Source organism: Anguilla anguilla, chromosome 16, assembly GCF_013347855.1.
Source record: "Anguilla anguilla isolate fAngAng1 chromosome 16, fAngAng1.pri, whole genome shotgun sequence".
Taxonomy (NCBI): domain Eukaryota; kingdom Metazoa; phylum Chordata; class Actinopteri; order Anguilliformes; family Anguillidae; genus Anguilla; species Anguilla anguilla.
In genome coordinates this window covers 9,362,575-9,390,138 of record NC_049216.1, presented here as the reverse complement: position 1 = coordinate 9,390,138, position 27,564 = coordinate 9,362,575, and the positions used below count along the sequence as shown (strand labels likewise).

The 27,564-nt window shown below is 49.0% G+C and overlaps 1 protein-coding gene across 1 annotated transcript in view; it reads left to right on the top strand.

The window, feature by feature from the left end:
• Nucleotides 1-23,353, top strand: part of LOC118215609 (zinc finger protein ZFPM1-like) — a 45,236-nt gene extending 21,883 nt beyond the window's left edge. The window contains exons 4-9 of the mRNA XM_035396507.1: nt 9,924-10,057; nt 14,402-14,504; nt 14,625-14,822; nt 16,738-16,974; nt 17,412-17,654; nt 18,290-23,353. Of these exons, the coding sequence (XP_035252398.1) occupies nt 9,924-10,057; nt 14,402-14,504; nt 14,625-14,822; nt 16,738-16,974; nt 17,412-17,654; nt 18,290-20,244 (2,870 nt within the window). The 3' untranslated portion in view covers nt 20,245-23,353. The remainder of the gene's footprint in view (nt 1-9,923; nt 10,058-14,401; nt 14,505-14,624; nt 14,823-16,737; nt 16,975-17,411; nt 17,655-18,289) is intronic.
• The last annotated feature ends 4,211 nt before the right edge of the window (nt 23,354-27,564 follow it).

Sequence of the window (27,564 nt, the reverse complement as noted above, 5' to 3'; positions counted from 1 at the left end):
AAAAAAAAAACTCATTCCTATGCATAAATGAGTTCTGTTTCAGTGCTATTTCAGCTAGCTGCCCAATTCACTCAACACGTTTCAAGTCTCTGTTTTTCTAGAACGTACCACAATAAAAAGTAAACCCCTGTGTGAGGTTTGTTTGCGTAAAGACTTTCTGTATCCCAGCATGCGTAGTTCCACAGTTGCCAGGATTGTACATCCTGGAGCATATCACCGGTATCACATCTGTAAAAGTGAGATTTTAGTCCTCAAGGTTTCAATGAAGAATGAACACATTCTGAAATATTCTCATTAAGTGACTCAGACACAATGGCTCCACCTGAAACTGGTGGAACGAATGATTTAATCATAATCGTTAATCATTTATTAATAAATGATGGGTCTAATGGGCTTCATATTCTTTTTAGCCACTTCACTGCTGCTGAGAAAATATTTCAATTTATCATATATTTGGCCCTTATTTTAGAGACTAGAGTTTAGTGTAAAATCTTAAAGGCACATAGTTGTATTCTGTATTTCACACTCTTGCTTTCCGTATTCGGGTGGTGCAGTGAATAGCACTGTTGCTTTCCTGTGTGGAGTTTGCATGTTCTCCCCCATTTTTACTCCGGCTACCTTCCACAGTCCCCAGACAGGAGGCCAGTTGGAGACTCTCAGTTGCCCGTAGGCATGAGTGATTGGTGTGTGGGCTCTGTGGACATATTGGCCACCCGCCACTCGCCCACTGTATGAATGTGGCCTGCAAACATAGTATCCCTGTTCCCTGTTCTCTAGCACAGTTTGGTGCAGTCCTGTGTGCTGTTCCCTGGCACAGCTTGTTTCAGTCCTGTGTTCTGTTCTGTTTCCTGGCACAGTTTGTTGCCGTCCTGTGTTCTGTTCCCTGTTCTCTGGCACAGTTTGTTGCAGTCCTGTGTTCTGTTCCCTGGCACAGTTTGTTGCGGTCCTGTGTTCTTGAAACTTTCTCCACTCCCAGCTCCACTCTGCATTAGACTGGGATGTTGTTGGGATGGAGTGTTGTATCCTTGAGCAAGGTACTTAACCTGCATTGCTTCAGTTATATATCCAGGTGTTTAAATGGATACAATGTGAATGCTATGTGAAAAGTTGTGTAAGTGTCTGCTAATTGCCTGTAATGTAATATTGGGATGGAGTGGCAGTGTAGTATGTTTAGGAAGCTGAGTTTGTATCCCAGACATTTCCAGTTGGATTCCCAGGTAGGGCACTGCTATTGTGCCTAAGGTACTTAACCAGAATTGCTTCAGCATGCATCCAGCTGTATAAATGGATGCTTTGTAAAACTCATGTTAGTCCCTCTGGATAAGAGCGTCTGCTAAATGCTAACAATGAACTTTTCCCTCGTCTTCTAAATCTGGGGTTCATAAGTTAGTATAATTAATTATATATGTGTGTATTGGCCTTTTTTTGACTCCTCCTTGTGGTTTCAGAGTGAAATACCCGGTGATCTCATTCTAACTGTCGGTGGTCTTTGGTACCTTCGTGTACAGTGTTTTGAAAGTGCCCCGTTGAATGATCTTTCTGGACTTTTGCTGCAACGTGTTCCCACAGCCTGCGTGTGTGGGTGGGTGTGCCCACAGGACTAAGCACTGTTGCTCTTTGGGGTGTCGCCCAAAATCAACTGAATTTACATAAGGCTTTTACTGACAGGCTGACGTATTTTAATAAATCAGTCTTGGAGGGCTGGACCTAACCAACATACACTGAAATGTATTGATATAAAATATACTCTCCAGATATTGCAACACTTAATGAACGTGATTGACACGTTCTTTTATATAGAATATTTTTGAAAATATTCTGAAATATATTTCACAAAGCTGTATTTTATATATACAGCTTTGTGAAATATATTTCAGAATATTTTCAAAAAGGACATATATGTACAATACCTGTCATTGATTTAAAACCAGTTTTTTAAAGTGATGTGTGTGTGTGTCCTTTTGTAGTGAATGGTGAGTGTGTTTGCGTGCGCGTGCATTTGCATTGTGAGTTTGCGCGTCGGAGCACAGTTGCAGTAAGTACGAGCTAATTGTGTCTGTATTCAAAAGCACTGTCGAAGCAGTGGCGTGTAGCGTGATTAATGCTCACAGTGGTGAAAAGCGCAGAAACATCTTTACCTCGCGGTTTATTGCTGCGATGTTTATTTTCCTTTGTTCCCTGCGTTAGAAAACGCTGGCCGATTGCTGCCGCTTCATCTTAAAAATGTCTTCGAGTTTTATGTGGATTAGAAGTTTGTGGGCGTGTTTTAATTGATGTTCAGAATGCGTTCGTTATCGGGAGAGCCCAGCCGTTTGCAGTAATAGTAAACGGGGAGGCATTAATTGCTGTGTGGCAGAGATATTAATGCCGCGGAGATATTAATTGCCGTGTGCCTTCTGGTCGATGGCAGCGCAGTGATGTTAGTGCGATGGTCTTTCTCCTGCCAAAGGAGAGGGTGAGGGCGGGAGGGGAAGATGGAGACTGAGTTAGGGAGGGAGGGAGAGAGAGAGAGGGAGGGAGCGAAAGAAGGAGATAGCCCTTCTATCAGCACTGGCCCAGGCTGGCTTTATCAGGAGTGTGATTGGCAAAAGGGAAACTTTGACCAGTCGGAATGTTTTTCTTATCGTCACAACCCCCCCCTCCCGCCCCCACTCCACTCCTCACCTCTCTGTCAACACACACACACACACACACACACACACTTCATACAGAGCCTTTTCTTGCCTGCCCGAACTTCCGTTGCGGGTTTCTCTCTCTGAATTTAATCCTGTTCCTTCCTGGTTTCTTTGAAACTCCAAAACTTTTTTTTTTTAATTTTTTTTTTTTTTTTTTAGGTTTCGTCGTTTTGCTATTTCACAATTTGTTTAAATTGACCAATTACATTTGATTCTCTTTTCACTCAAGTAAATGTTCATTAAAATATCAGTTAACCAAATTCACTAATTTCATAGTAGATCATTTTGATGTATTTATTCATAGATTTTGGTATTATCTATTAAAGTTTGCTCTTATTTATCAAGCAAATACTGAGATATTTTTCATATTCTGAAATTTGTTTTGTATTATTTAGTAGATTGTACATATGAATTTTTCTTATTGACACCACTGCTGTATTATAACCGATTAAAACAAATGGTGTTAGCGCAGTTTTAAAAGTGCTAGTGGGGATATTTATTTATCTCTTTGTGTCTTTATTTGTGGATTTTTTAAAGATGCTTGTAAATTGGAACATAATGTAAGAATCTACTGAATTAATTGCTATGCTAATCATAGACCTCATAAAAAACGAATTGATATCATATCATTGTTATGAAAGTATTACAGTTTTAGTGTAATTAATTACATTTTAGCTGAGTAAAGAATAGCAGGAATGCACAGTAGAGCTAGCATTAAAAAGGTATTGTGCCAGTAGTTAGCTGGCTAGCCACTATGAGGTTTTCCATTGTTTACTTTCACCACAGTTGAGCATTTCAATTTTTTAAATTTGAAAATGCATATTGCTGTTGAAAGCTGTTGTGGCCTCTAAGTCCTGCTGATTCGTTGGTGTATCATTGTCTTCTCTCTCTTGAAGTAATCTGTCGCTCCTCACATGTAGTAATGTTGCTGTAGGAAACAGAGACTCAGCTTCCTCGAGTGCAGCTGCGTGCGTCACAGGAAGCAGTTTCATTCAATAACAGGTTTGACTGCGATTGTTTTTGAAGAATAATTGTTCAATATGCGCATGTACCTCCTCTGGAAACAGTGCAAGCTGCTGTGAAGTGACCTGAAGTGTATTTTCTTGCTTTAGACCACATAACCCTGAATGCCCCAGTCGTTGATTGTACAGCCGGAAGGTCATCAGAAGCTCATGCGTGCAGTATATCCTTCATAGCGCATAAAAACTGAAAATTGATTTAAAGGCTCACGCTAAAACCGAAACGATATCGAGAACCACGGTAGATCGTCGCTCCAAATGGCGGCCAATTGGTGTGCAAGTTTTAGGAACGGGCGGGGCAGTTTGATACGGCAAAATGGCTTTTAATCTCTACCGTGTCATAACGCGCGATAGGCAAATAAATTATGAAGGGGAGAAATTATCTCCAAACTGACCTTGCTGGCTGGAGGGGGTAGATATTTTTCTTTTCTTTCGGCTGAAAACTCTCTTATGAAAACGAGCGACGCAGTGATCCCTCCATACTCTAGACTCCTGCTCCAGACCCCGCACCCCCCCCCCCCCCCCACACACACACACATACTTTTATTATTATGATAATAGCTACACCAACGATAATGGAAGAAATGCAAGAATAAGCAGTGTTGTTTGTGTGAGTAAGTCGTTTTTAAACGTTCAGGAACTCTTTCTCCGATATGCAGAGCTGGGACTGTGAGTGACCCTGTGAGGGGAATGCAAATCAGGCAATCAAATTGCTCCCCATTAAAACACATAACCGTTCACTCGTAGTATTTTATTGTTTCATTCATGTACGTGCAAACAATTCGCATATTATCATGAAAAGGAAGTGTTTGTTTACTGTTCTGTTAACTTCCTTTTAAGCCAAACTGCCGATCACCCCGACCCTGTCTCTTGGTTAATGGAAATGATCTGAAGCTTTGTAGGTGGCTGCCAATAGTTACTCTGCAGAAACTGAGCTGAACTTCCTCTGGTGCTGTAGCACCTGAGGAAGTGATAGCTGAACACCTTTCACACGCGCCTTTGGTACGCAGTCCACAGGCACCCGATCGGCCAGCGGGGGTCACTAGAGAGCGGTGACATGCGGACGACTAAATTACGGCTCCTGCTATTGTGTTTCTCCTTAATAGACCTGCTGTAGTGTTTGTGACTGTGCCTGTTACAGGCTTATTCCTTAATATACCTGCTGTAGTGTTTGTGACTGTGCCTGTTACAGGCTTATTCCTTAATATACCTGCTGTGGTGTTTGTGACTGTGCCTGTTACAGGCTTATTCCTTAATATACCTGCTGTAGTGTTTGTGACTGTGCCTGTTACAGGCTTATTCCTTAATAGACCTGCTGTAGTGTTTGTGACTGTGCCTGTTACAGGCTTATTCCTTAATATACCTGCTGTAGTGTTTGTGACTGTGCCTGTTACAGGCTTATTCCTTAATATACCTGCTGTGGTGTTTGTGACTGTGCCTGTTATAGGCTTATTCCTTAATAGACCTGTTGTAGTGTTTGTGACTGTGCCTGTTATAGGCTTATTCCTTAATAGACCTGCTGTAGTGTTTGTGACTATGCCTGTTACAGGCTTATTCCTTAATAGACCTGCTGTGGTGTTTGTGACTGTGCCTGTTATAGGCTTATTCCTTAATACACCTGCTGTAGTGTTTGTGACTGTGCCTGTTATAGGCTTATTCCTTAATAGACCTAATGTAGTGTCAGATTGTGCCTCACCTAAATCTGCAGGACGGATTCGAGAGCAAAGCTGACGCCTTTGGCAAAAGTGCTCATGACGGTTGTTAGATAACATTGCATTACATTTATTTGGCAGACGCTTTTATCCAAAGCGACGTACAAAAAGTGCATTTCATGGTCATAGACAACTGCTAAACACAGGTTCAGTAAGGTACAATACTTATTTTGTACAGCTATTTCTAGCCAAGAACACAGTTTAGTTCACATAGTGAACACTATTCAGACCTAATCTCTGCAAAGCCGACTAGACAGAAGAATAAGCTACAGATCAGGAGAAATAGTGTCTTTTCTTTTGCGGGAAAAAGTATTTCCCTCCTGTGGGACCTTACCTGGTTCACTGGTCCATAGAGGAGGAGCAGGAGTTTGGAGCGGGAGGGCAAGGGGAGCGTTTCCCAGGCGACGCGCGGGGTTCTGGGCGTGCGGCTTGTGTATCCCGGCCGGCGAACGCGTCCCCCCCCCCCCCCCCCCCGGCTCCGGCCTCCCTGTGCCAGGTGTGTGCTTGTGCACGCTTGTGTGTCGCGCGCGGGGGACTCTTTGAAGTTTGATTGACTGTTAGATACACACGGGCCCTGCAGACCCGGAGCGCAGCTGTCGCTTTACCCTGCTGTCGGTTTGTGTGGTTCATGTCCTCTTCATTGATCTGTGTGTGTGTGAGAGAGTGCCTGTGTGTGTGTGAGTGTGTGTTTGTGTGAGAGAGTGCCTGTGTGTGTGTGTGTGTGTGAGTGTGTGTGTGTGTGTTTGAGTGTGTGTGCGTGTGTGTTTGAGTGTGTGTGAGTTTTTGTGTGTGTTTGTGCATGAGTGTGTATGTGTGCGTGTGTGTGTGTGTGTGTGTGTATGCGTGTGTGTGCGTGTGTTTGTGTGTGTGTGTGAGAGAGTGCCTGTGTGTGTGTGTGTTTGAGTGTGTGTGAGTGTTTGGTTGTGTTTGTGCATGAGTGTGTGTGTGTGTGTGTATGTGTGCGTGTGTGCGTGTGTGCGTGTGTGCGTGTGTGTGTGTGTGTGTGTGTGTGTCTGTACGTGTGTGTGTGTGTGTGCGTGTTTGTGTGTGTGTGTGTGTTTATGTGTGTGTGTGTGTGTGTGTGTGTGTGTGTGTCTGTACGTGAGTGTGTGTGTGTGTCTCTTATGCGGAGGTGTTCAGAGTAAAGAGGTGCTGCAGTTCAGTGTGACTCACAGTAATGAGCTATGAGGAATAAGCAGTCCGCTCACAGGCTGATCAGTATCTGTGTGATGATGGTCTGAACGGAGTTCACTGCCTGTGATCACTGACTCACACTGAAGTGCAGGCTCTCCGCCGTCATTTCAGCAACAAAAGCAGCAGGTGGATTGATCTGTGTGGTAATCTAATGAGTTTCCTAATCAGCTCTCTTCAGTCTCAGTCTCTCAGTTTCTCTGTCACTCTCTCTCCCTCTCTGTCTTTTTCTCTCTCTCCTTCTTCTCTCTCTCCCCATCACTATCTCTCTTCCTCACTCTCTCTGCCCCCCCCTCTCTGTCTCTCTCTCTCTCTCTGTGACTGAGTAGTGGAGGACTGGAGCATTTCCCTTCCTTTCATTCTGCCTGTGACATGGTGTCACTCCTTTGTTTACCTTTCAGTTCATGTCAGTTTAATTCAAGTGGCATAGACTGCACTGTGACTGCTGTCAGTTACAGACACTATTATGGACCGCACTGTGACCATGCTGTCAGTTACAGATGCTGTTATAGAACGCACTGTGACCATGCTGTCAGTTACAAACGCTATTATGGATCGCACTGTGACCATGCTGTCAGTTACAGATGCTGTTATAGAACGCACTGTGACCATGCTGTCAGTTACAGACGCTGTTATAGAACGCACTGTGACCATGCTGTCAGTTACAGATGCTGTTGTAGAACGCACTGTGACCATGCTGTCAGTTTCAGATGCTGTTATAGACCGCACTGTGACCATGCTGTCAGTTACAGATGCTGTTATAGAACGCACTGTGACCATGCTGTCAGTAACAGATGCTGTTATAGACCGCACTGTGACCATGCTGCCAGTTACAGTCACTGGTTTAGACCGCACTGTGACCATGGTAGCAGGAACAAGCTGGTGTGCTTTAATTGACCATCTTGTAAGTTATAATCCCCCAAACCCTACCCTTGTACCCTACCCACCTCCTACCATGACCCATGCAGAGTTTGAACTGCATTTTTACCACATGTAGGTCATCTGAAACATTCTCCATGAGAACTGGAACTGGAACAAGGATGAATGAATGAAATCAGTCACATACAGTACAGCTGCTCAGAGCTTGGCCTGGGCCTCTTTTCACTGTCTGTGCCCAGAATGCCAGGAAACAATTTTTAAATTAATTTTTTAATTATTAAAGAGGTTTCTGAAGGTTTCTTTTTCAGTTTGTGTATGAGGTAGAGAGAGAACCGGTGTGAGAAAGGGAAACACTCAAGCTAAAACACACACACACACACACACACGCACACACACACACGCAGACACACACTCACACACATGCACACTTGCACACAAGCAATGGGAAGGTTCAGCTTACAGAGGGACCGGTCAGCATGGAGGGGGAGGAGCCAGTGCCGAGGGGGGAGGGTCCAATGGAGAGCATGGGCGGGGACCTTCCAGCACCGCTTCAGATCCGTCCATCTTTACGATGGTATCCATGACAACCATGCAAATGCACCTTTTTTAGAATCTCATTATTTCATCCCGCTTTATTTACTTGGCCACGCGCCCCGATCGGGGCCAGAGGAGCCGAGCTTTTGCAGATAAAAGTTCAGAGCGGAGTCCGAAACGGCAAATAACTCGCGCGCGTTTCTGAAAGGGGCTTCCGTAAACAGCGCTAAATGTCATTGATAAAGTCCGGCGGGCGGGCGGGCGGGCGTCCGATTAGCTCGCCAGCCGTTTCGTCTGCGGGAAATGGAAATGATCGTTCGCTCGAACGACGGGACTGCCGTGCGGCGGGAGCGCTTTCGCGTTTGTCCCTCAGCTCCGCGAACACAGAGCAAATCGCACCGAATGTGTTCGGTGGTATTCACCATTCCAGGGTTTTGAGCGGGAAAAAAATGGGATTTCTCATTGGTGAAAAGATGGTAGTCTCTTGTTGCCACTTTTGAGAATTCCACACACCTTTTTTTTTGGAATTCTTGAACTCGCTTGATTTCACACCTGGCTGATTAGCGGGGATGACAGGTTTTCAGACATGGCTGAATGGTAAAGAAGCTCATCTCTCGCACACCAGTCGTTACCACACGACATTCACCACTGTCTCGGTTACTTTTGGTTTACTGGAGGTCCTGCGTTCAGGAGTGTCCAGGTGTGTCCGAGCGTGTTCTCGATCGCTGAGGTGTGCTCATCCGCGTTCGGGTGTGTTGGTGCACGTTCAGGGTGCAGGCTGACCTGCAGGCCCCGCCCCCCTCTCTGCGCGCACGCCGTCGCCGTGGCGACGCGGCGGTAATCGCAGCGCGGGGTTGAGAAGGCTGAGGTGGGGCCCGCGGGTTAGACCCCCTCCATTAGCGGGGGGCGCGGCGCGGGGCTGATAAACGCGATCGATGCCTCCGCAGTGATCCGCTCTCTCCATAGCAACAGCGCCCCCCCCCCCAACCCCCCAACCCCCCAACCCCCCTCAGGCTAATTGATTTCCAGAAGGGGGGGGGGGGAGGGGCGGAGCATGTCCCAGATGGGTGAATCACGTGCTCAGGAGGCGACAGGCCTCGTTTCTCCCATGAGGCCGTGCGTGCGAGCGCGTTTGCACGGCGAGCGGCCGGATCGATAAAGGGCCCGGCGTGGGATTGAGCGTTTGGTTGGGCAAGAGCGAGAAACCCAGTACGACCATACACACCTTACAATGTAGACCGCATCCACCTGTGTGTGTGTGCGCGCGCGTGTGTGTGTGCGCGCGCGAGCATTTGTGTGTCCCTGCGCCGACTGCGTTATCGAAGGCAAACACCTTTATCCTTGCGCAATTTGGTTACCGATGGCAGCGATTGGGGAAATCCATTGATAATGGGGGTCAGGTGACCGAGGCCGGCCAATGGCGGCCTGCGGACAGGGCACGGATGGGCCGATTAGATTAGAGCGCCCGAGCGGAAGGCTGATCGGCCGCAGGACTGCGGACTTCGACCCGCAGGAAGAGGGGGAGGAAGAAAAAGAGAGAGAGAGGGAGCGAGAGGGAGAGAAATGCCTCGCCCGCCCGACCTCGGTCTTCGCTGTCGGTAGGCCGGTCGTCTCGGGCGTGGCGGGTCTTTGGTGGTGACCGGTGCCCAGGGGACAGATGAGTGTTGGACAAGCTGGCCTATCAGAGAACAGCTTTGGAGGTGGTAGGATGGGCCTGTCACCGTGGTGATGGTGGGGTCGGGGGCGGGATCGGCATGTCGTCGCCTTTTTTTGCACAGAAACCAGAGAGGAGCTCAACCAATCACAGGGCGCGTTGGTCAAAAACAAACGTAATGTTACATTTGCGCATTTAGGAGGCCCTCTGTCCAGTGTGCTGGGGGAGGCGTGCTGCTGATGGTGTTCCTCTCTTTCAGATGAACTCCACCTGAGCGATGTGGGAGGGGTCCGGAGGGTCCTCGCCCGAAGGGACCTGGCCCCCGACGCCACCTGGGGCCCGTACAGTGGGCGGAGCCTCAGCGCGCCGCAGAGAGAAGGGCAGGAGGAAGAGGTGAGAGAGAGAGAGTGTGTGTGTGTGTGTGTGTGTATGTGTATGTGTGTATGTGTGTGCGTGTGTGTATATATGTGTGTGTGTGTATGTGTGTATGTGTATGTGTGTGCGTGTGTGTGTGCATGCATGCGTGTGTGATTGCATGTGTTTGTCTGTGTGTGTACGCATGTGCGTGTATTAAGTGTGAGCGCATGCGTGTGAGTTTGTCTACGGGAGTGAAGCCAGAGACCGCAGATGAACTGAAAGCGCTGTCACTCCAAACTCCTTTTTTTACCGTTATGGAGACAAGCACACTGCCTGATCCCCTATAGTCTCCAGGAAAACTCAGCAGATCACACCAACCACCCATAGCTTTCAGACACCCATTTTGGGAGGGAGATGCCTTGGCCCCTGTCCTCTCCCCCTCGCCCCCTCTCCCTGTCTCCTGTCTCCTTGCCCTGCTCTCTGTGAAGGTCAGTGGTCTCTCTTATGAAACACAAACTGCTGTTTGCTTTGGCTTACATCGGTTAATGATACATCTTTCCATTTTTACTAAAGCTGAGACCAAGAGAGAAATAGAGAGAGAGTGAAAACGGGGTGGGAGAGAGGGGAAAAAGGGACAGAGCGAAGGAGAGAGGGAAAACTGCGAGAAAAAATAGGGAGAGGGGAAAAACAGGGAGAGAAGACCGAGATAGCGAAGAGAGGGAAAAGGGGGACAGTAGAGGAGAGAGACAGCGGAGAGATGGAGGGAGAGGGAAAATGAGGAGACAGAAGAGGAGAGAGAGAGGGAAAATGAGGGGACAGAAGAGGAGAGAGACAGCAGAGAGATGGAGGGAGAGAGGAAAAATGGGGGGACAGAAGAGGAGAGAGAGAGCGGAGAGATGGAGGGAGAGAGGGAAAATGAGGGGACAGAAGAGGAGAGAGAGAGCGGAGAGATGGAGGGAGAGAGGGAAAATGGGGGGACAGAAGAGGAGAGAGAGAGCGGAGAGATGGAGGGAGAGAGGGAAAATGAGGGGACAGAAGAGGAGAGAGAGAGCGGAGAGATGGAGGGAGAGAGGGAAAATAGGGGGACAGAAGAAGAGAGAGAGAGCGGAGAGATGGAGGGAGAGAGGGAAAAGGAGGAGACAGAAGAGGAGAGAGAGAGCGAGAGCTGCGTTGTATCTCCTGTGCTCATCAGCACGCGTTTGTGAGGCGGTTATCTGCAGTTTGAGCATCGCGCGTTCATACCCACACATCCCATCTGCATGCGTATCTGCAGTTTGAGCATCACACGTTCATACCCACACACCTCATCTGCATGCGTATCTGCAGTTTGAGCATCGCGCGTTCAGACCCACACATCCCATCTGCATGCGTATCTGCACACCTGCAGGAGGGGGGTTTCTGGGGAGGGACAGTGTGTGTGTGTGTGTATATGTGTGTGTGCGCGTGTGTGTGTGTATCTGTGTGTGTGCGTAGATCGTATCTGTGTGTGCGTGTGTGTGTGTGTGTGTATCGTATCTGTGTGTGAGAGTGTGCAAGAGTGTAAGGTATGTATGTATGCATGCATGGGAGTGTCCACAGTTGCGCGTTTATGTGCGTCTGGGAGTGTGCATGCGTGTAAACATGTTTGCAGAGAATTGAGGTTGTTTTTTTTTTCTGTTGTTGAGCTGTGTACAAACAGCCTTGGAATGGTGTGTGACATCACAGCCTGGTAGTACCCACACCAGCAGGGAGGTGGAGGGGGGGGGGGTGGCCAGAACAGAGGCAGTTGCTGTGTTTTTATTCAACAGGTAGGTTATTATTTCTCTCATGTCTATTAACCCTGTGAGCTTTTATTGAACTTGTAGATTTTTATATTTGTAGGCTAGAATTTTACTGGACAGCTGGATTTTCTTCAGTAATTTATCCAATTGGGCAGAGGTCTTGGTATGAGGCACTGAAATGGGGGTGGTGTGAATGGAGGGGACTGTAACATCAGACTGAATAATTAGATCTGCTAGCCTAGCGCCACAAGAGCAGCAGTGTGGGGACCTGGCAGATCAAAGTCTGGCTGTGCTGATTAATATTCATGAGGGAGGAGGGGCTGGACGAGAGCTGAGCTCTGGGCTTATAGCACTTTCAGTGCCAGGCTGGGTATGAAACCCCTCCCTCTCTTCCTCTTGTACCACTGTAGCAGTGGGAGAAACCACAATGCATACCGGGATAGATAAGAATTTACTCTTTCTGTGTGTGTGTGTGTGTGTGTGTGTGTGTGTGTGTGTGTGTGTGTGTGTGTGTGTTTTTTTGCCTATGTTTATGCATTCACATTCAGACACACACACACACACACACACACACACACACACTCACGCATATGCACAGCAGGAGTTTCCATTTAATCACATTTCTGATAACTGCCACCTAGTGGTTGGATGAGGGCTCTGCATCTCAAAGCCGGGTTGAATCAGGATGGTAAGGACCGTTTTCTCCCGCTTTGGGGGGTCACATGCACACGCTGGTACATGAGCAGCAGTGGATTCTCATGGTTTCAGGATCAGAGCATTTCTGTGAATTTGTGCGCCCAGAGAAGCTGTATTGTGATCTCTGTGCAGTTTGTCTCTATACAGTTTATCCTATGTAAGTACAGATCTGAAGTTATTCTGTGATCAGTAAGTGCGGGTGTGTAGTCATTCTATGGTCAGTAAGTTCAGGTGTGTAGTCTTTCTGTGATCAGTAAAGGCAGCTGTGTAGTCATTCTGTGGTCAGTAAATGCAGGCGTGCACTTGAATGTTTCATTCAGGTGTCCGTATAGATTGTCCGTAAGCTTGTGCAAGTCAGTGAGTGTTTCTGCATGTATGTGTTTGTGTGTGTGTGTGTGTGTGTGTGTGTATGCGTATGCATATGTGTGTATGTGTTTGTGTGTGTGTGTGTGTGTGTGTGTATGTGTATGCGTGTGCATATGTGTGTATGTGTTTGTGTGTGTGTGTGAGAGTGTGTGTGTGTGTTTCTCCCTTGTATATTACTATGTCCAAAGCCAGTCAGACCCACACCCCCCCCCCCTTTCATCTTTAAATAACAATCCGGAGTCTCATTATATGAGCCTGACTCAAATTAGCGGCAACTCACGGTGCTCGTGGCCGAAGATCGGGTTTCAAATTAAAACAACGGGAGAGTTATCTCCCCATCAGTGCGTGTCCCCCCATGAAACACAACACGGCCAGCCCACAGACTGAACCTTAACCCCCGGCCCTCCACAGGCTCGCCCCAGCTCCCCTCTTCCCCTCAGTCGCAGGGAACAGCACGGTTTATATATTTATATTCTCTGGTCTTTTGGACTGGAGGGGTTCATACTTTCAGGTCTGTGGATTTCTTTTTCTTTTGGTTTTCGGTTTAATATGAAGCCCCGCCCCCCTGACCACACAGTACTGAGAGCCGTGGTTTCGGATGACTGGCTGCTGCCCTCTAGTGGAGGTCCAGGGCAGGGCACCACAGACACATAACTCCCAGCGTGGTGGAGTCGCCCCCCTCATTTCCTGTGGAGCTGTAGGATTCCTTCATATCTCACACAGGAGAGGACCCCACCTAATTCACCTACACTTCCTGCTTCCTGTCAAGCCCACTTCCTGCTTCCTGTAACAGACTGGATAGTCCAAGCCACGTGGAGAGAATTAGATGTCTGTCTCCCCCAATTCTTTTCTCAATTTAAAACATTTCAACACTTTAAGGTATAAGATCACAAATATGTGATTAGAATGTTGTGAACTGAACATTCCAATGCCGATGTAACAATCACTACTGGCAATTGAAGTAAGTGCAGAGGTTCTAGAACACTGACTTTTGAATTTTGAAAGAGCATTCCATAAAACCTACTCTTCAAAGGGTTAATGATGATACGTGTATATAATACATATTTCTAAAGCAAAACCAGTAATCAATGGAAAACTCAACAACGTTTTTTTATGCTTTTGTAATTTTACAAACTACGGCTTTTCAGATATTGAAATACCGTGTTTTGCTAGCAAACCTCAAGCTTCCTAGTGTGCTAGTACTCACAGGTGTGTATATGTAAGAATGACCATGGCACATTTCCTGTGAATCAGTGGTTTTTGATGTCTGAATAGATGGCTGATGAGACCAGCCTGGGTCTGGAACAGAGTGACGCACTGCACAGGCTGCAGAGGCATTTCCAGTGAAGGAGGTGCTCACGCTGAGTTAGCATCTTTGCTTTTTCATCGCGGCCCAGTGAATTCTGTTAGAGGTGTCTGCTCCCTCCCTGGTCAGGTTGTGCCGGTTGTGATGACCCTTAGAGGAAGAGTGAGTGTGTGAGTGTGTGAGAGTGAGTGAGAGAGTGAGAGAGAGAGAACAGGTACCTGGACTTACTCTTAAGTGTGTGTGTGTTCACAGGTAGCGGGCTTGACTCTAACTGGCACAGACACAGAGCTCTGGTTGAAGAGACTTCCTGTTACCTCCAACCACTCAGAGGCCAACTGCACCATCTACAGTCAAGGTATTTACCCCCCCCCCCCCCCCCCCCCCCCAAACCACACCCCTACTGAACCACACCCGCACACACTACACTCTTCACGCTCCCAGAGCCCCGCCCACACCGTGCCCTGTCCCTCCCCAGGTGAGGAGCTGTACTGTAAGGTCACTAAGGCAGTCCAAGCGGGCGACAGCTTGTTGGCCAGGCTGCCGGAGCCCACGCCCACTGAGACCCACAATGCACCAGTGAAGGAGGAGGAGCCTGAGCCCCCACACCCTGAGATCCACCTCCTCCCCCAGCAGGCCGGCATGGCTGCCATCCTGGCCACCGCCATCATCAACAGTGAGTCTCCAGCCCTGTGTGTGTGTGTGTGCGTGTGCGCGTGTGCGTGCGCATGTGAGTGTGTGCTTGGACAGATGCTTGTATGATTAGGTTTAAAGGTCTGGTGAAGCAGATTACTGTAACCATTAAGGGATATTTTCCTTTAATAGCAACATTCTGAGATTTCCCTGTTGACTTTGTACGAGACTTGATGTATCGCGTATAGACAGAGAGCCACACACTCTTGCCTCAGGCCATAGAGTGTATTTTGTTTTTTAAGCTGCTCTCCTGGAATATATGGCAGAAAGTGCCCACAGCTGCACTTCACTTAGAACCTTCATCCTTTCTTCATCATCTTTATCATCCGTGCTGACATAAGGATGAGAGTCTTCATTGTATCTCCAAAAGAATCCACATTGTTCAGACTTCCACCTCTGTAAGCGTCTTTACAATGTTTACATTCATGTCACCATAAGTCTTCACCATGTTCCACAGTCATGCCACAATAAGAGTATTCTACAGATGTCACAATAAGAGTCTTCATCGAATTCAGCAGATGTCACAATAAGAGTCTTTATTGAATTCCGCAGATGTCAGAGTAAGAGTCATCATTGCATTCTGCAGATGTCAGAATATTCAACTTTATCGCGTTCGACAGTCAGGCCAGAATAAGAGTCTTAATTAAAGTGCCGGGACGAAAGGTTGATGAGTTGCCGTAAATTAACCCGCCAGAATAAAAGCCCATCGTTCACGTTCCCGTCCCCTCGCTCAGCCAGGTAATTACATCCCAGAGACGTGCTTATCTGAGCAGCCCAGGACAGCCGCCCCCGACACCAGATCACCGCGATTACCCAGCCCCTCTCTCACTCTCTCTCTCTCTCCCCCTCACTCTCTCTCCATTTCTCTCTCTCACTCTCTCTTACTTTCCCAGCCCCCCTCTCTCTCTCTCTCTCTCACACAGCTCCCTCTCGCTCTCTCACAACCCCCCTCTCTCTCGCTCTCTCTCTCTCCCTCTCTCTCACAGCCCTCTGTGCGCCCGTTGTCATGGCGACGCTAGCATGATTGCGGAAGCGCTCGTCATTGTGCTATCAGGTGATCACGCTGCTCCATATCGGTGTGATATGGTGGCGGGGCAGTAGGCCGCAGCAGTGGAATTAATTATTTGATTTATTCAGTTATTTGTATCATCCTTTTTTTTATCACCGCCGTTATTAGTAACTGTCGCAGTAGTGGCAGTAACAGTGGTGGTGTTGTCGTTATTATTATAAATGCGCTGGTATTCTTGCCGGGACATTTAACAGACACCCTTGACCATGCAGACTTACAGCCTGAGGCATTAATTACAGTTACAAATTAAATGTCAGATGTTATCTAAAGCTGTGGTTCCCAGCCCTATACCTGGAGATGTACCGTCCTGTAGGTTTTCATTCCGACCCTAATTTGACTCATGTGACTCTATTAATTAGCAGGTCAACGAGATCTCTGGCTGTTGAATGAGGTGTGGCTTTGCTAGGGTTGGAGTGAAAACATACTGGATGGTAGATCTCCAGGAACAGGGTTGGGAACCTCTGATGTAAAAATTTGGAAACTGAAGTGAGATATTATTATTATTATTATTATTATTATTATTGTATATTTCATATAAATTAATCTAATGTAAATGCTATGTAGAAGTTTAAGTGTAAATTGCTCTGGATAAGAGCATCTGCTAAATGCCTGTAATGTAATGTAAGATATAGGACAGGTACTAAATCAGATGTTGGCATGTGATGAATATTCGCATCAGTGTTTCTGAAAGGGATGCCTCATCCTCCTGCTGGTGAAAATACTTTATTGCTTCCTCCTACACTGTGCCTGCTCTGTTATTAGTTCCCTCGTGTCCACGCTGCACTGTGATTGGTTTTCTCATGTGCGTGCCCTCGTGTGATTGGTCCAGAGGATGTCTTCCCGTGCAAGGCCTGCGGGATCTGGTACCGGAGCGAGCGGAACCTGCAGGCCCACCTGCAGTTCTACTGCGCCAGCCGGAAGCAGTCGCCCGCCTCGCCCGCCTCGCCCCCCTCGCCCGCCTCGCCCCCGCCGGAGCACCCTGAGGAGCGCGTCCGCCCCCCGCCCCGCTGCGCCAAGAGCTGCCCCAGCGCCAGCGCCCTGGAGACGCCCGCGCGCACGCGCAGCGGTGAGCCCTCGCGCCCTCGCGTCATGTGACCATCTTGTCATCATGATATCAGCACATATACGCCCGCATATGTCACCTCACTGAGTTTCCATTGGCAGGTCACACTGTAGAGTTCCATTGAGGTGTTCCATCACAGCTTCATTATAAAGTGCATGTTGAAATGTGTTTTATGTGCACAACATTTACTTCTGGGTTCCACATCCACAATGGTCTATTAAGGCTATTTAGGCCTTTACCTTAAGTGTCCAACAGCTGTCTAAGGGCCAGCCCATGCAGTTTGTTAATATTCTCTCTGTATGTTTTTGTTTTTGTCTGTGTGTGTGTGTCTGTGTGTGTGCGCATGCGTGTGTCTGGCCCTGTCTGTCTGTGTGTGTGTGTGTGTGTGTCTGTGTGTGTGTGTGTCTGTGTGTGTGTGTGTGTCTGTCTCTGTGTCTCAGGTGAGCGTCCCTTCCTGTGTCTGATCTGCCTGTCGGCGTTCAGCTCCAAACCCAGCTGTGAGCGCCACCTACAGGTGCACACGGACGCGCGCGGCGGCGCCTGCCCCGCCTGCGGCTTCGCCCCCGCCACGCCCGACCTGCTCCACGGCCACCTGCTCACCCACCACATGGCGTACCGACCGGGGGCCCGCAGCGAGGGGGCCTCCCCTGGCCCCGGCCTGCCGCCGCTGCTGCTGAGCGCAGGTAACCGCACGGCATGCTGGGTGTCGGCCCTGTTCGGGCCCAATGCATTTTGGGTAACCAACAGCGAAAGAGTTTGGAAAAAGTCTGAAAAGTTGATTAATCAGTTAATTTCCCCTCATGTTTTATGGAGAATATGAGATAACTGATTTCATGCTTTTCAATGAAATGCCATGGCTGGTTACTGTAGAACGGGGGTGTCAGACTGAATCACAAGGGGGCGCCGCAGTGTCAGTGAAGGCCTTGAGAACAAGGTGTGTGGATTTCTTAGCCAATCAGTGACTTAAATGGAACACTGGTGCCGAGAACACCCCAAAACCAGAAGACACTGCGGCCCTCCAGAACTGCACTTTCACACCTGTGCTGTAGAATATGTGTTCTGTACATACAATCCCTCTTGACCATATATAAGCTTGTCCTCAGGACTAATAATAATAATAATAGTAATATTATTAATAATAATAATAATAATAATAATAATAATAATAATAATAATAATAACAGTAATAGCATTAATAATAATAATAATAATAATAATAATAATAATAATAATAATAGTAATAGTAATAGTATTCATAATAATAATAATAATAATAATAATGATAATAGTAAGAGTAACAGTGATGCTGTTCTGGCAGGGCTGGGTGAGGACTGTGGGGTAGTGCTGAAGTGCCAGGTGTGCGGTTTCCCCGCGGACACTCTGGCGCTGCTCCAGCAGCACGTGCAGACGCACCTGAAGGTAATGAGCCCCGCCCCCCGGCAGAGCCCCTCCTCCTCTGCCAGCCCTGACTCCGCCCCCCTGGGGGCCGACGTGTCGCCCGCCCCGCCCAGCGTGCGCGTTAAAGAGGAGCCGCAGTCCGACGCGGAAAACGAGGCTCCTCCCCCCTCCCGAAGCCCCTCCCCCCAGGCCCCGCCCACAGCGCAGGTGAAGGCGGAGCCCGCCAGTGCCACGCCCGGCTCCAGCCCGGAGCCGCAGGGAGGGGCGGCCCCCCCGCCCCAGGCCTCCGAGATTTTGGCTAAGATGACCGAGATGGTTCACGCCCGCCTGAGGCAGAGCCACACCCCGACTGCGCCCGTCGGCCCCGCCCCAGCCCGGCCCGTCCACAAGGGGGCGACGTGCTTCGAGTGCGACATCACTTTCAACAACGTCAACAACTTCTACGTCCACAAGCGGCTGTACTGCTCCGGCCGGCACCAGCACGGGGACACGCCCGCAGCCACGCCCGCCGCCGCCGCCGCCGCGTCTCAGCCGAAGGAGCGGGCGGAGCCGTCCCCTCCCGCCCTCGGGCTCGGCCCCTCCCCCGGGGCCCCGGCCCCGCGCGCCGCCTCGGACGGGAAGCCCGCGGAGGCGAAGGCCGAGGGGGTGGGGCTCAGGGAGGCCTCGGGCTCGGAGGGCGAGAGCGGCGGGCGGGCGAGCGAGGCGAGCGAGGGCAGCCAGAGCCCGGGCGGCTCGGGCGAGGACGCCGGCGACCCCGACGCCACCTTCTGCCGGGCGTGCAACATCCGCTTCAGCCGCCGCGAGAACTACGCCGTGCACAAGCGCTTCTACTGCGCCTGGCGCCGCCCGGCCCCCGGCAACCAGCGGGCCCCCGCCGGCAACGGCGGCTTCCCGCCGCAGCCCGTCCGCACGCGCAAGCGCAAGAAGATGTACGAGATCCACGCGGCCCGCGGGCGCGCCCTGGCCGGCTCCGCCCCCGCTCCCGAGCCCGCCCTCGCCCCGCCCCCGGGGCTCGGCTCCACCCCCTCGCCCCGCCCCGAGGGGGACGGCCCCGTCGACCTGCGCAAGAGGCCCCGCCCGCAAGAGCCGGTGGGGCCCCCCGCGCCCCCCGCCCCCGTCCTGAGCGACTACCACAAGTGCACGGCCTGCAGCATAAGCTTCAACAGCATAGAGAACTACCTGGCGCACAAGGCGTACTACTGCCCCGTCCCGCTGCAGCGCCCCCCCCTGCAGCCTCGCACCCTCGCCCCCCCCAGACCCGGCCCCTCGGACCGGCCGGACCCGCCCCCCGCCCGCACGCGATCGCCCGGCCACAGCCCGCCCACGCCGGGGTCAAAGGGGTCATCTCCGCACTCCAGCCCTCCCAGCTGCCCCCCGCTGACCTGCCCCTACTGCCCTCCAGGGGGCACCGTTGCGGGGGACCTGGTGGATCACTTCAGAACTGCGCACGGCCTGGTTCTGACCCGCCTGCCCTGCGGACCGCCTCCCGGCAGCCACTCGCCGGGCCGGAGCGAGGCTCCGCCCCCTCAGGCCAGCCCCGCCCTCAAGCCCCGCCCGGACGCCGCCAACGGGAGCTCCGCCCCCTCGTCCCCCCTGCTGAACGGAAGCCCCCGCCTCGCCCCGCCCACTCCCCCTCCGGCTGTCTCGCCCGTGGCCGAGGTCACAAAGGAGGCGGGACGGAACCCGCCGCAGAACACGCCCGCCCTTGCCCACGTCCCCGCCCACACGTCCCCGAAAGCGGCACAGGTCTCCCCCCTGCCGAACGGGACGTCCCGCTTCTGCCGGCTCTGTAACATCCGATTCAGCAGCCTCTCCACCTTCGTCGCCCACAAGAAGTACTACTGCTCCTCCCACAGCGCGGAGCACGTCAAGTGAAGGCCCGCCCCTCCCCCGGCTCTGCTCCGCCCGGTGACAGGCCAGCCGCGTCCCGCCCAGCAGCTCCCCGGCTGCCAATGAGCCCGTGCCGGCGGGCGTGTCCGAGGGCGGGGCTCACCGTGGCTTCGCCTTCTGGGGGGGCCGTTACTCAGCGCATCCTGTCGCTCCCGGTGCCGTTACTATGGCAACTCGAGACAGGGGTCAGGTCTTTAATGACACTAAACGATGAAATCTACCTGCGCGCTCGTTAGCGTGCCCACCTGGGCCCTCTGTCCCGGGGTTCCTGGCATGTCCCGTATCCGGGCGTGGTGTTTGGATCCTACGCAGTCCGCAAGCTTTATTTCACTATTTCATTTCTGATTAGCCCGAGCATTATGTGCCAATGTAGAGTTCATTTTTTTTTTGTCTCCGTCAATGTTGTGGTGTGGGATGGGGAAACACCGCCCCCTAGTGGCAAGATCTCTCCTACAGGGACTGCATTGCTTAGGTATATCCGAATTATATAATGTAAAAGTTCGTTCAGACACTGGTGGTATCACTGAATTGAAAAATTGAATTGTGTCCCATGATTGTAGGAGTGCTAAGGGTATTTTTTATTCTTTAAACCAGGATTGGGAGCGAACAGATTTCCCTTCTGTGGCAGGGATTACGTCAACATAAGTCCTTAACTTGGACTCACAAATATGAGTAAGAATTTTTTTCTTCACGCACAATTTGGTGAGTTCATCATGAACACTAACTCTCCAAACTTAGCTTGTGAAGAAAGAGCTTGCATTCAGTCGTATGTTAAGATCATATTTTGACTGTACACGAGCCTGTGTTTCTTTGGGGGTAAAATACTTATCTCTTGGTCCTCACTGATTTCATGTAAACTACCTTTTTTAATGTTACTTGTTTTGTTTTATTTTTAGCTTTGGAAAGATTTTTTTGTGTGTTTTAGTAGTGTTTGTAGTCAGTGTTGCTGATTATGTTTATTTTTTCTAGGCATGAAGTTTTATGCAAAAGGGAAATGGGAAGGGAAACTATCAGTTTGAAGTTTTAATCCGCACACGTGCACACAAGCCCACACACACATGCACATAACCCCACAGAGGTGCACAAAGACCCACACACGTGCCCATAGACCCGCACACGCATATAGATCCACACACGTGCACATAGACTGCTGAAAAAAAACTTTATCACCTTTTTTGCACTGTGTTTAGGTCTAGAGGCTCTTTTGTAACGTATTTATCTTTTAGCGGCACTTTCCCTGTCCAAAACAACCCCCTCAACGGCTGGTAATGCATTTGGGACGTTTAATATGACCTACACGAAAATATTTCGTGACACGACATGTTTAAACAAGTTTTTAATTATTTTCTATTTTGTTTCTACATCAGTTCCACTACACTCTTGTTCAAACTATGCATGGAGAAATAAAGCGTACTGAAGGACTTGTAAAGGCGGAAACGTTTTATTTTACTCGGCACCGTCGAGTCCTGTCTCATAGTTTTCAGAATTGCAAGCACGCGCATGGCCTACGCTGATACACAGAAGACATACTCTGTCCCGAGTACCCGACTTTGTACAGGCGGAGAACTATGATACAGTACACATTGTATGGAGACTATTCAGTTGTCTTTTTTTTCATAAACGGCATTTATAATTTTGCAAAGAGCCTAAGAAGCACAATATCAGTTTATCGGCCCAACTATACAGAAACTATCCAATCAACTGTCGGCCGCCGTTTTCTGTGGGCTGTAGGCTACTGGTGAAGCTGCTCATGTTTACTGTTATTTTTGGCGGCAAGGATTAAAGTATGGAAAAAATAATGTCTTCGAATGGCTCTTACAATTTCAAATGTGCGCTTCACTTATTTTGTCTCATTAGCCCAGCAACTCAGCAGGCCTACGAAGCAACAGTTTCAATCGTAACAAAGCCGCACGGAGATGCTGTCTGCTGGAGGAGGTTAGGCGGCTAATGCGAATCCCAGGAAGCACTAAAATTCACCAGATATTCAATTTAAATCCAGCGGTGCCGTGACGTGTCTCTGCAAATGAAAGGACGTAGCATAAATTTGTGGTTGGCTAATATAGCCCTGATGCATTTTTTTTAAAATTACGGTCAAAGCTTGAATAGACATGAAGATGAACTTTATATGACCAGCAAATAGTTGTTTTATATGTCTTATTAAACGAATTATTCTACACTACAGGCTAAAGCCCATTAATGTGCCAATTTCTATACATATGGGGCCATTCGCCCTGGTGAAGAGCGGAAATTGTAGCCTATAATGAAAGCTTCTTTTTTTAAGAAGTAGCCTAGCCTTCACACAATGCGCGCAGCTGCAAACTGCCATTTAAAAATCTAAATACGTCATGCTTTGCAGCACATAACCTATGTATATTTATATTAGATCTTCACGATTAATTTCACCAGGAAAACCCCATTGAGATTGAAATCTCTTTTGCAAGGGGGACCTAACATGAAACACTAAGTTACCCAACAAGACCTACACCTAACAAAATGTACAAACATCAAATGTGGAATGAGAAAGAGGTGTAACAATAATTAAAATTAGAGAAGAGGTTAAAAGAGGTTAATAGCAGGAGCATACTTGGGTCACAGAGTCATAAATTGCGTGTTTAAAGTCCACAATTTAAATTAATTTGTCAAGTTTAAAATTATTTTGCAGATTGTTCCAGCTGTAAGGTGCAAATATCTGAAACACATCTTACGATAATTTATGCTTTCAAATAATCAAGAAATGCATGCTTATATTCTAAACATAACATAATGTCACATCAGGTCGTCGAAGCTGTATTGGGCAATGTACGTTAGTAGCGCTAGATGTCGCTGCAGTCGTTTGCAGTTGAAGCATTTAAACGTCCGTCGAGCGCTAGGCGGAGTGAGATTTGCTTGCGCAGGTGGAATTTGACAACTAAATTACATAAAAAATACAGTTGCGGCGGTGTTGTGTAGGCTAATTTCAGCCCGCCCATGCCTCTGAAATCAAAAGTTAACTCTGGCAAATGCGCGGTGAATGTATTTTAATTGCTCTCCCGAAGCTTCTGTTCGGGAAACTTGCCCTGCATCAGAAATTTTTTTTTTCAGAGTAATGTCTCTGCCGTGGATTTCCATAAAACCTGCTACTTAAACTTGCACTTAGGCGGAATGGAAACCTTCCCGCCGATGAAATGTTAGAATGAAGGCTGTTCTAATTTAATCTGTCAGTCGACGTCTTCTGCTCACGTCTGCTTAATTTACAGCAATAGGTCAGTTTTTTATGCAATAAACCTTCATTTGACAGTAATAACTGCAATAGCTGTGTGGACTGACGTTGAAAGGCTACGTTTAATTTAATTGGTCTTCTCGTCCCTTATCTTACTCCACACTGCCTACATTGACGGAGTAGTACTCAAAAAATAAGTTTAATGGTATTTTTGCACTCGACGGACATGGTGCCCGGCCTGCTGTTTCCTGTGAACGGACTGTGTTGTTTTTATCATTGGGGTGCACGTGCACTGTCCGCAGTGACTGCGCCTCAGTTTCTACAGTCAGTTTGTATGTTTAATAAAGCATAGCAGGAAAAATGCCCGGAGAGTAAATTAGTCCAAAAGGTAGACAAAACAAGCAACACCCCAGCTCCCCAAAACACCCAAACCCTCAGAGCCAGTATCCTCCACATTTCACCATAACATCAAGGAAACTGGAGCCCGTGCATAGCGAAAGCTGTGGAATCACGAAGAACTATGGCGGAGCGACACAGTTCTACAGAAACAGGTAATGTTGCAGTTTGCATGTTGGATTCCCAGGTTGACTGCTGTGTCGTTCCTCAATGACAGTCAGCTGGGTTACGATGGGAATGTTAACCGGAGGTTCGGAGGGTTATGGCACAGAACCGGCAGTGCTGAGTAGAGGCCCTGTTTACAGCACTGCCGCACGGGAGTCTATACGGGGGCGTGTTTACAGAAACCACGGTAACCTTAGACCCCGTCACCACTGGTGATTGGCAAATTCCCTCCTACAGCCACGTTCTAGCGCACGGGTCAGAAACCTCGGTCACGGAGAGCTGTAGTCTTCTGGTTTTCAGTTTTATCTAAAAATAATCCGCAAGAAAGACTCAAGAAATCGAGCGAGAGGTTAGACTACTATGTAATGATCGGGTATAACTGATCTATAACATTCTGAATAACCTTTAGAACTAGCCGACCCTGTGACTCTCCGATTAAGACGGCGTGTGTTTATGTAGGTTATTGTTTTAGCTCAGTGTTGAGGTTCAGTTAGCCGCAGGGCTCCTCTCCTCTCGTACAGTCGTCTTCTCACGGCCACGTCGGCCTGGATCACTGTTGAGGAAGAGAGCAGGTATTTCGGCTGCACTGTTTGGCTGAGCACAGCCCCGGGGAATGGCTGGGCGGGCGGGCGGGCGGGGTCGGGGAGGTCAGGAGCCAGCCCGGGCGGTACGCTCCGGGAGGAGAATGTTCCGCTGAGTTGTCAAAGCCGGGCAGGCTCGAGCAGGAGACGCCGACCTGCGCTGCTATTTTTACCCCGCCGCGCCGCGTCCACATCCCCCCGCCTGAGTCACGTGGCCCCGCTGACTCGGTCGCCACGGCAACCTCTGCAGCGGTCAAAGGTCGGGAGGCTGCTGTCGGCGCGCCGGTGCTCCTGCGCTCCTCTCACGTCTCCCGCTGCTGCTCCTGTCCCCGGTGCGTCTCCCGCTGCTGCTCCTGCCCCCGGTGCGTCTCTCGCTGCTGCTCCTGCCCCCGGTGCGTCTCTCGCTGCTGCTCCTGCCCCCGGTGCGTTTCTCGGCCCTGCGCCTCCTGCTTCCCTCGCTCCTCCCACGCCTCCTCCAGGCCCTCCTCCCGCCGCTGAATCAGTGTCGCGCTTAATTTCGCGTCCCTGCTTCTGCGAGCGTCGCCCGACTCAAGCAGGTGTTATAATGATTAAGCGTATGATGCGCGGATCTGTCCCATTATTAAGCATGTAAATGTATTCCTAATGTAAATCTGTTCCTCATACACGGCTCTCTTCCCCATGGCAACACACGCGGCAGAGTAATCACTGGGGGGGTTTTTTTTCTCATCTTACAGTAAACTTCCTGCGTGACATTCAATGAAGCTCATTTCTCTCTGCCGCATAGCTGGGGGTTTATTTCCTATGTATGCTGTGCCGTGAAAAAGTATTTGTCCCCTTCCTGATTTCCTCTATCATTGTGTATCTGTCACACAGTGGCTTCAGAGCTTTTGACAAAATGTTACATTCAACAAAAGGTACCTGGGTAAATTCAAAACACATTTATGTAATGTATTTTATGAAAAAACTTGCCAAACACCCATATTGCTCACATGAAAATGTAATTGCGCCCTAGTTAATCAATAATTAACCAAATTTAATAATTAGATTCAGCAGATTGAACACAGCCAGGTGTGAATGCAGCCAGTCCTGTTGAATCTAAACCTTATTCGTATTGTACATTGCCATCAGAGTGAAGTATTCACCACAAAGTTTCTACAAAGACACCATGCTACAATCAAAGGAAATTCCAGAAGAGTTGAGGAAAAAAATTATCAGTCTGGACAGGGTTGCAAAGTAAATGGTAAATGGACTGCATTTATATAACACTTTTATCCAAAGTGCTTTACCATTGATGCCTCTCATCCCCCAGAGCAGTTAGGGGTAAAGTGTCTTGCTCAGGGACACTTCGACACGCCCAGTGCGGGGATCGAACCAGCAACCCTCCAACTGCCAGATAACCACTCTTACCTCCTGAGCTATGTCGCCCCAAAGTCATTTTAAGGCTCCCAGAAGAACATCCAAATAACTGCTAGGCACTCTAGACTCAGTTAAGGTCAGTGTTCATGACTCCACAATAAGGAAGGGAGTGGGGAAAAAATGAGATTCATGGGAGAGTAGCAAGGCAGAAACCACAGCGAACCAAGAGAAACATCAATCTCACATTTGCAGAAAAAGCACCTGGATGATCCCCAAGTTTCATTTCAATAAATACGTGAAATTATCATTTTAAAAATCCATTTTGTGTTCTCAGGTTCCCTTTGTTGAATACTACATTTTACTAAAGATCTGAAACCACCTGGAACTGAAATCAGGAAGGGGTGAATACGTTTTCACTGCATCGCTAGTGTATGCTTAAGCAGGACAGTGAATGAACAGCATGTGCTTGCCTGCATTTAAAAAAAAAAAACAGCATCTGTGGCTGAAGAGGCTTGACAGATGGCATATTCTCAGACAGGTTGTTGTTATCGGTTGGAATATGTGCTGCCTTTTGGCATCACGGTCCAGAGCGTAAACCGCTTCTGCCACTGGACTCCTGACAGGTGATTTTACACCTGTCTGTTCTGGTTACACAGTCGGACGGACCCCGCCGGTCTTCGCTCGCTTCTGAAACGCTGCGTCGCAGCGAGCCGGTATGTTCCACTGAATGCGGCGATCCGCAGGCAGACTGAAGGACTGTGCTGTGCTCACAGGTTAAACCGCTTCTCCTGTTAAAAAGAGCCAACTTACGCAGTAAAATTTAAAAGGGCTGCGTGAATTATTTGAGCAGCTTTAGTTTTAGGACTTCGGCTCATTTTTCTGTGAGAAATTCTCACATCGTTTTTGGCTTGTGGCCTGCCATACTGTAGTTGGGTTTGTCCTGTGGACTGTCGTGTGTAGAAGTAGGATGCAGTCCTGAACCCTCTCTCTCTAAGGTGTGGATGGTGTGGATTTTTTTGCTCTTGCATGTGAAAGTGGCTGTCAGGTTTGGAACACCAGGCGCTACGATGCTGCTAGGGGACATGCTTTGATCTGTGCAGAAAGATGACATCATGTCGGCAGTGTATTTTGGGGCTTTTTTTCCCATTTGACTGTGGACTGTGGGGTTGCGCCTGCTCATGCACGCAAGCACACTGTTCTGTGATGGCCATTGTGCCCAGTATTTCAGCCGGTATTTCATTCGGGATGCCGTTCGGTCTTGCAGTTTTGGTGTGCTGTGCTTTGTAATTTGAATTTGTACGGATAGCAAGCGCGGCAGTGATAATTAATTTTGCGAGTACCCCCAACCTTGCAGTCAAAAATGTAAACAGCATTTCCCCTCCCCAGCAACGTTATAGTGGCAGGTCCCCCGGGGGTGTCCCTTATTTAGGCAAAGGAATGTTAACAAATTTACTAGAGAAAGACCTGTAATTAAACATTCATCAGTACCGGTCACTTTCCCCGGTGAAACTGACCTAAGAACGATAATTACAGACCATTCCTTGGCATTTCTTTTCACCACCAAATTAATTTATCGGCGCAAGATGCATCCGTCGCTTAATGAATGAGAATTCTTTCTCATTCCGC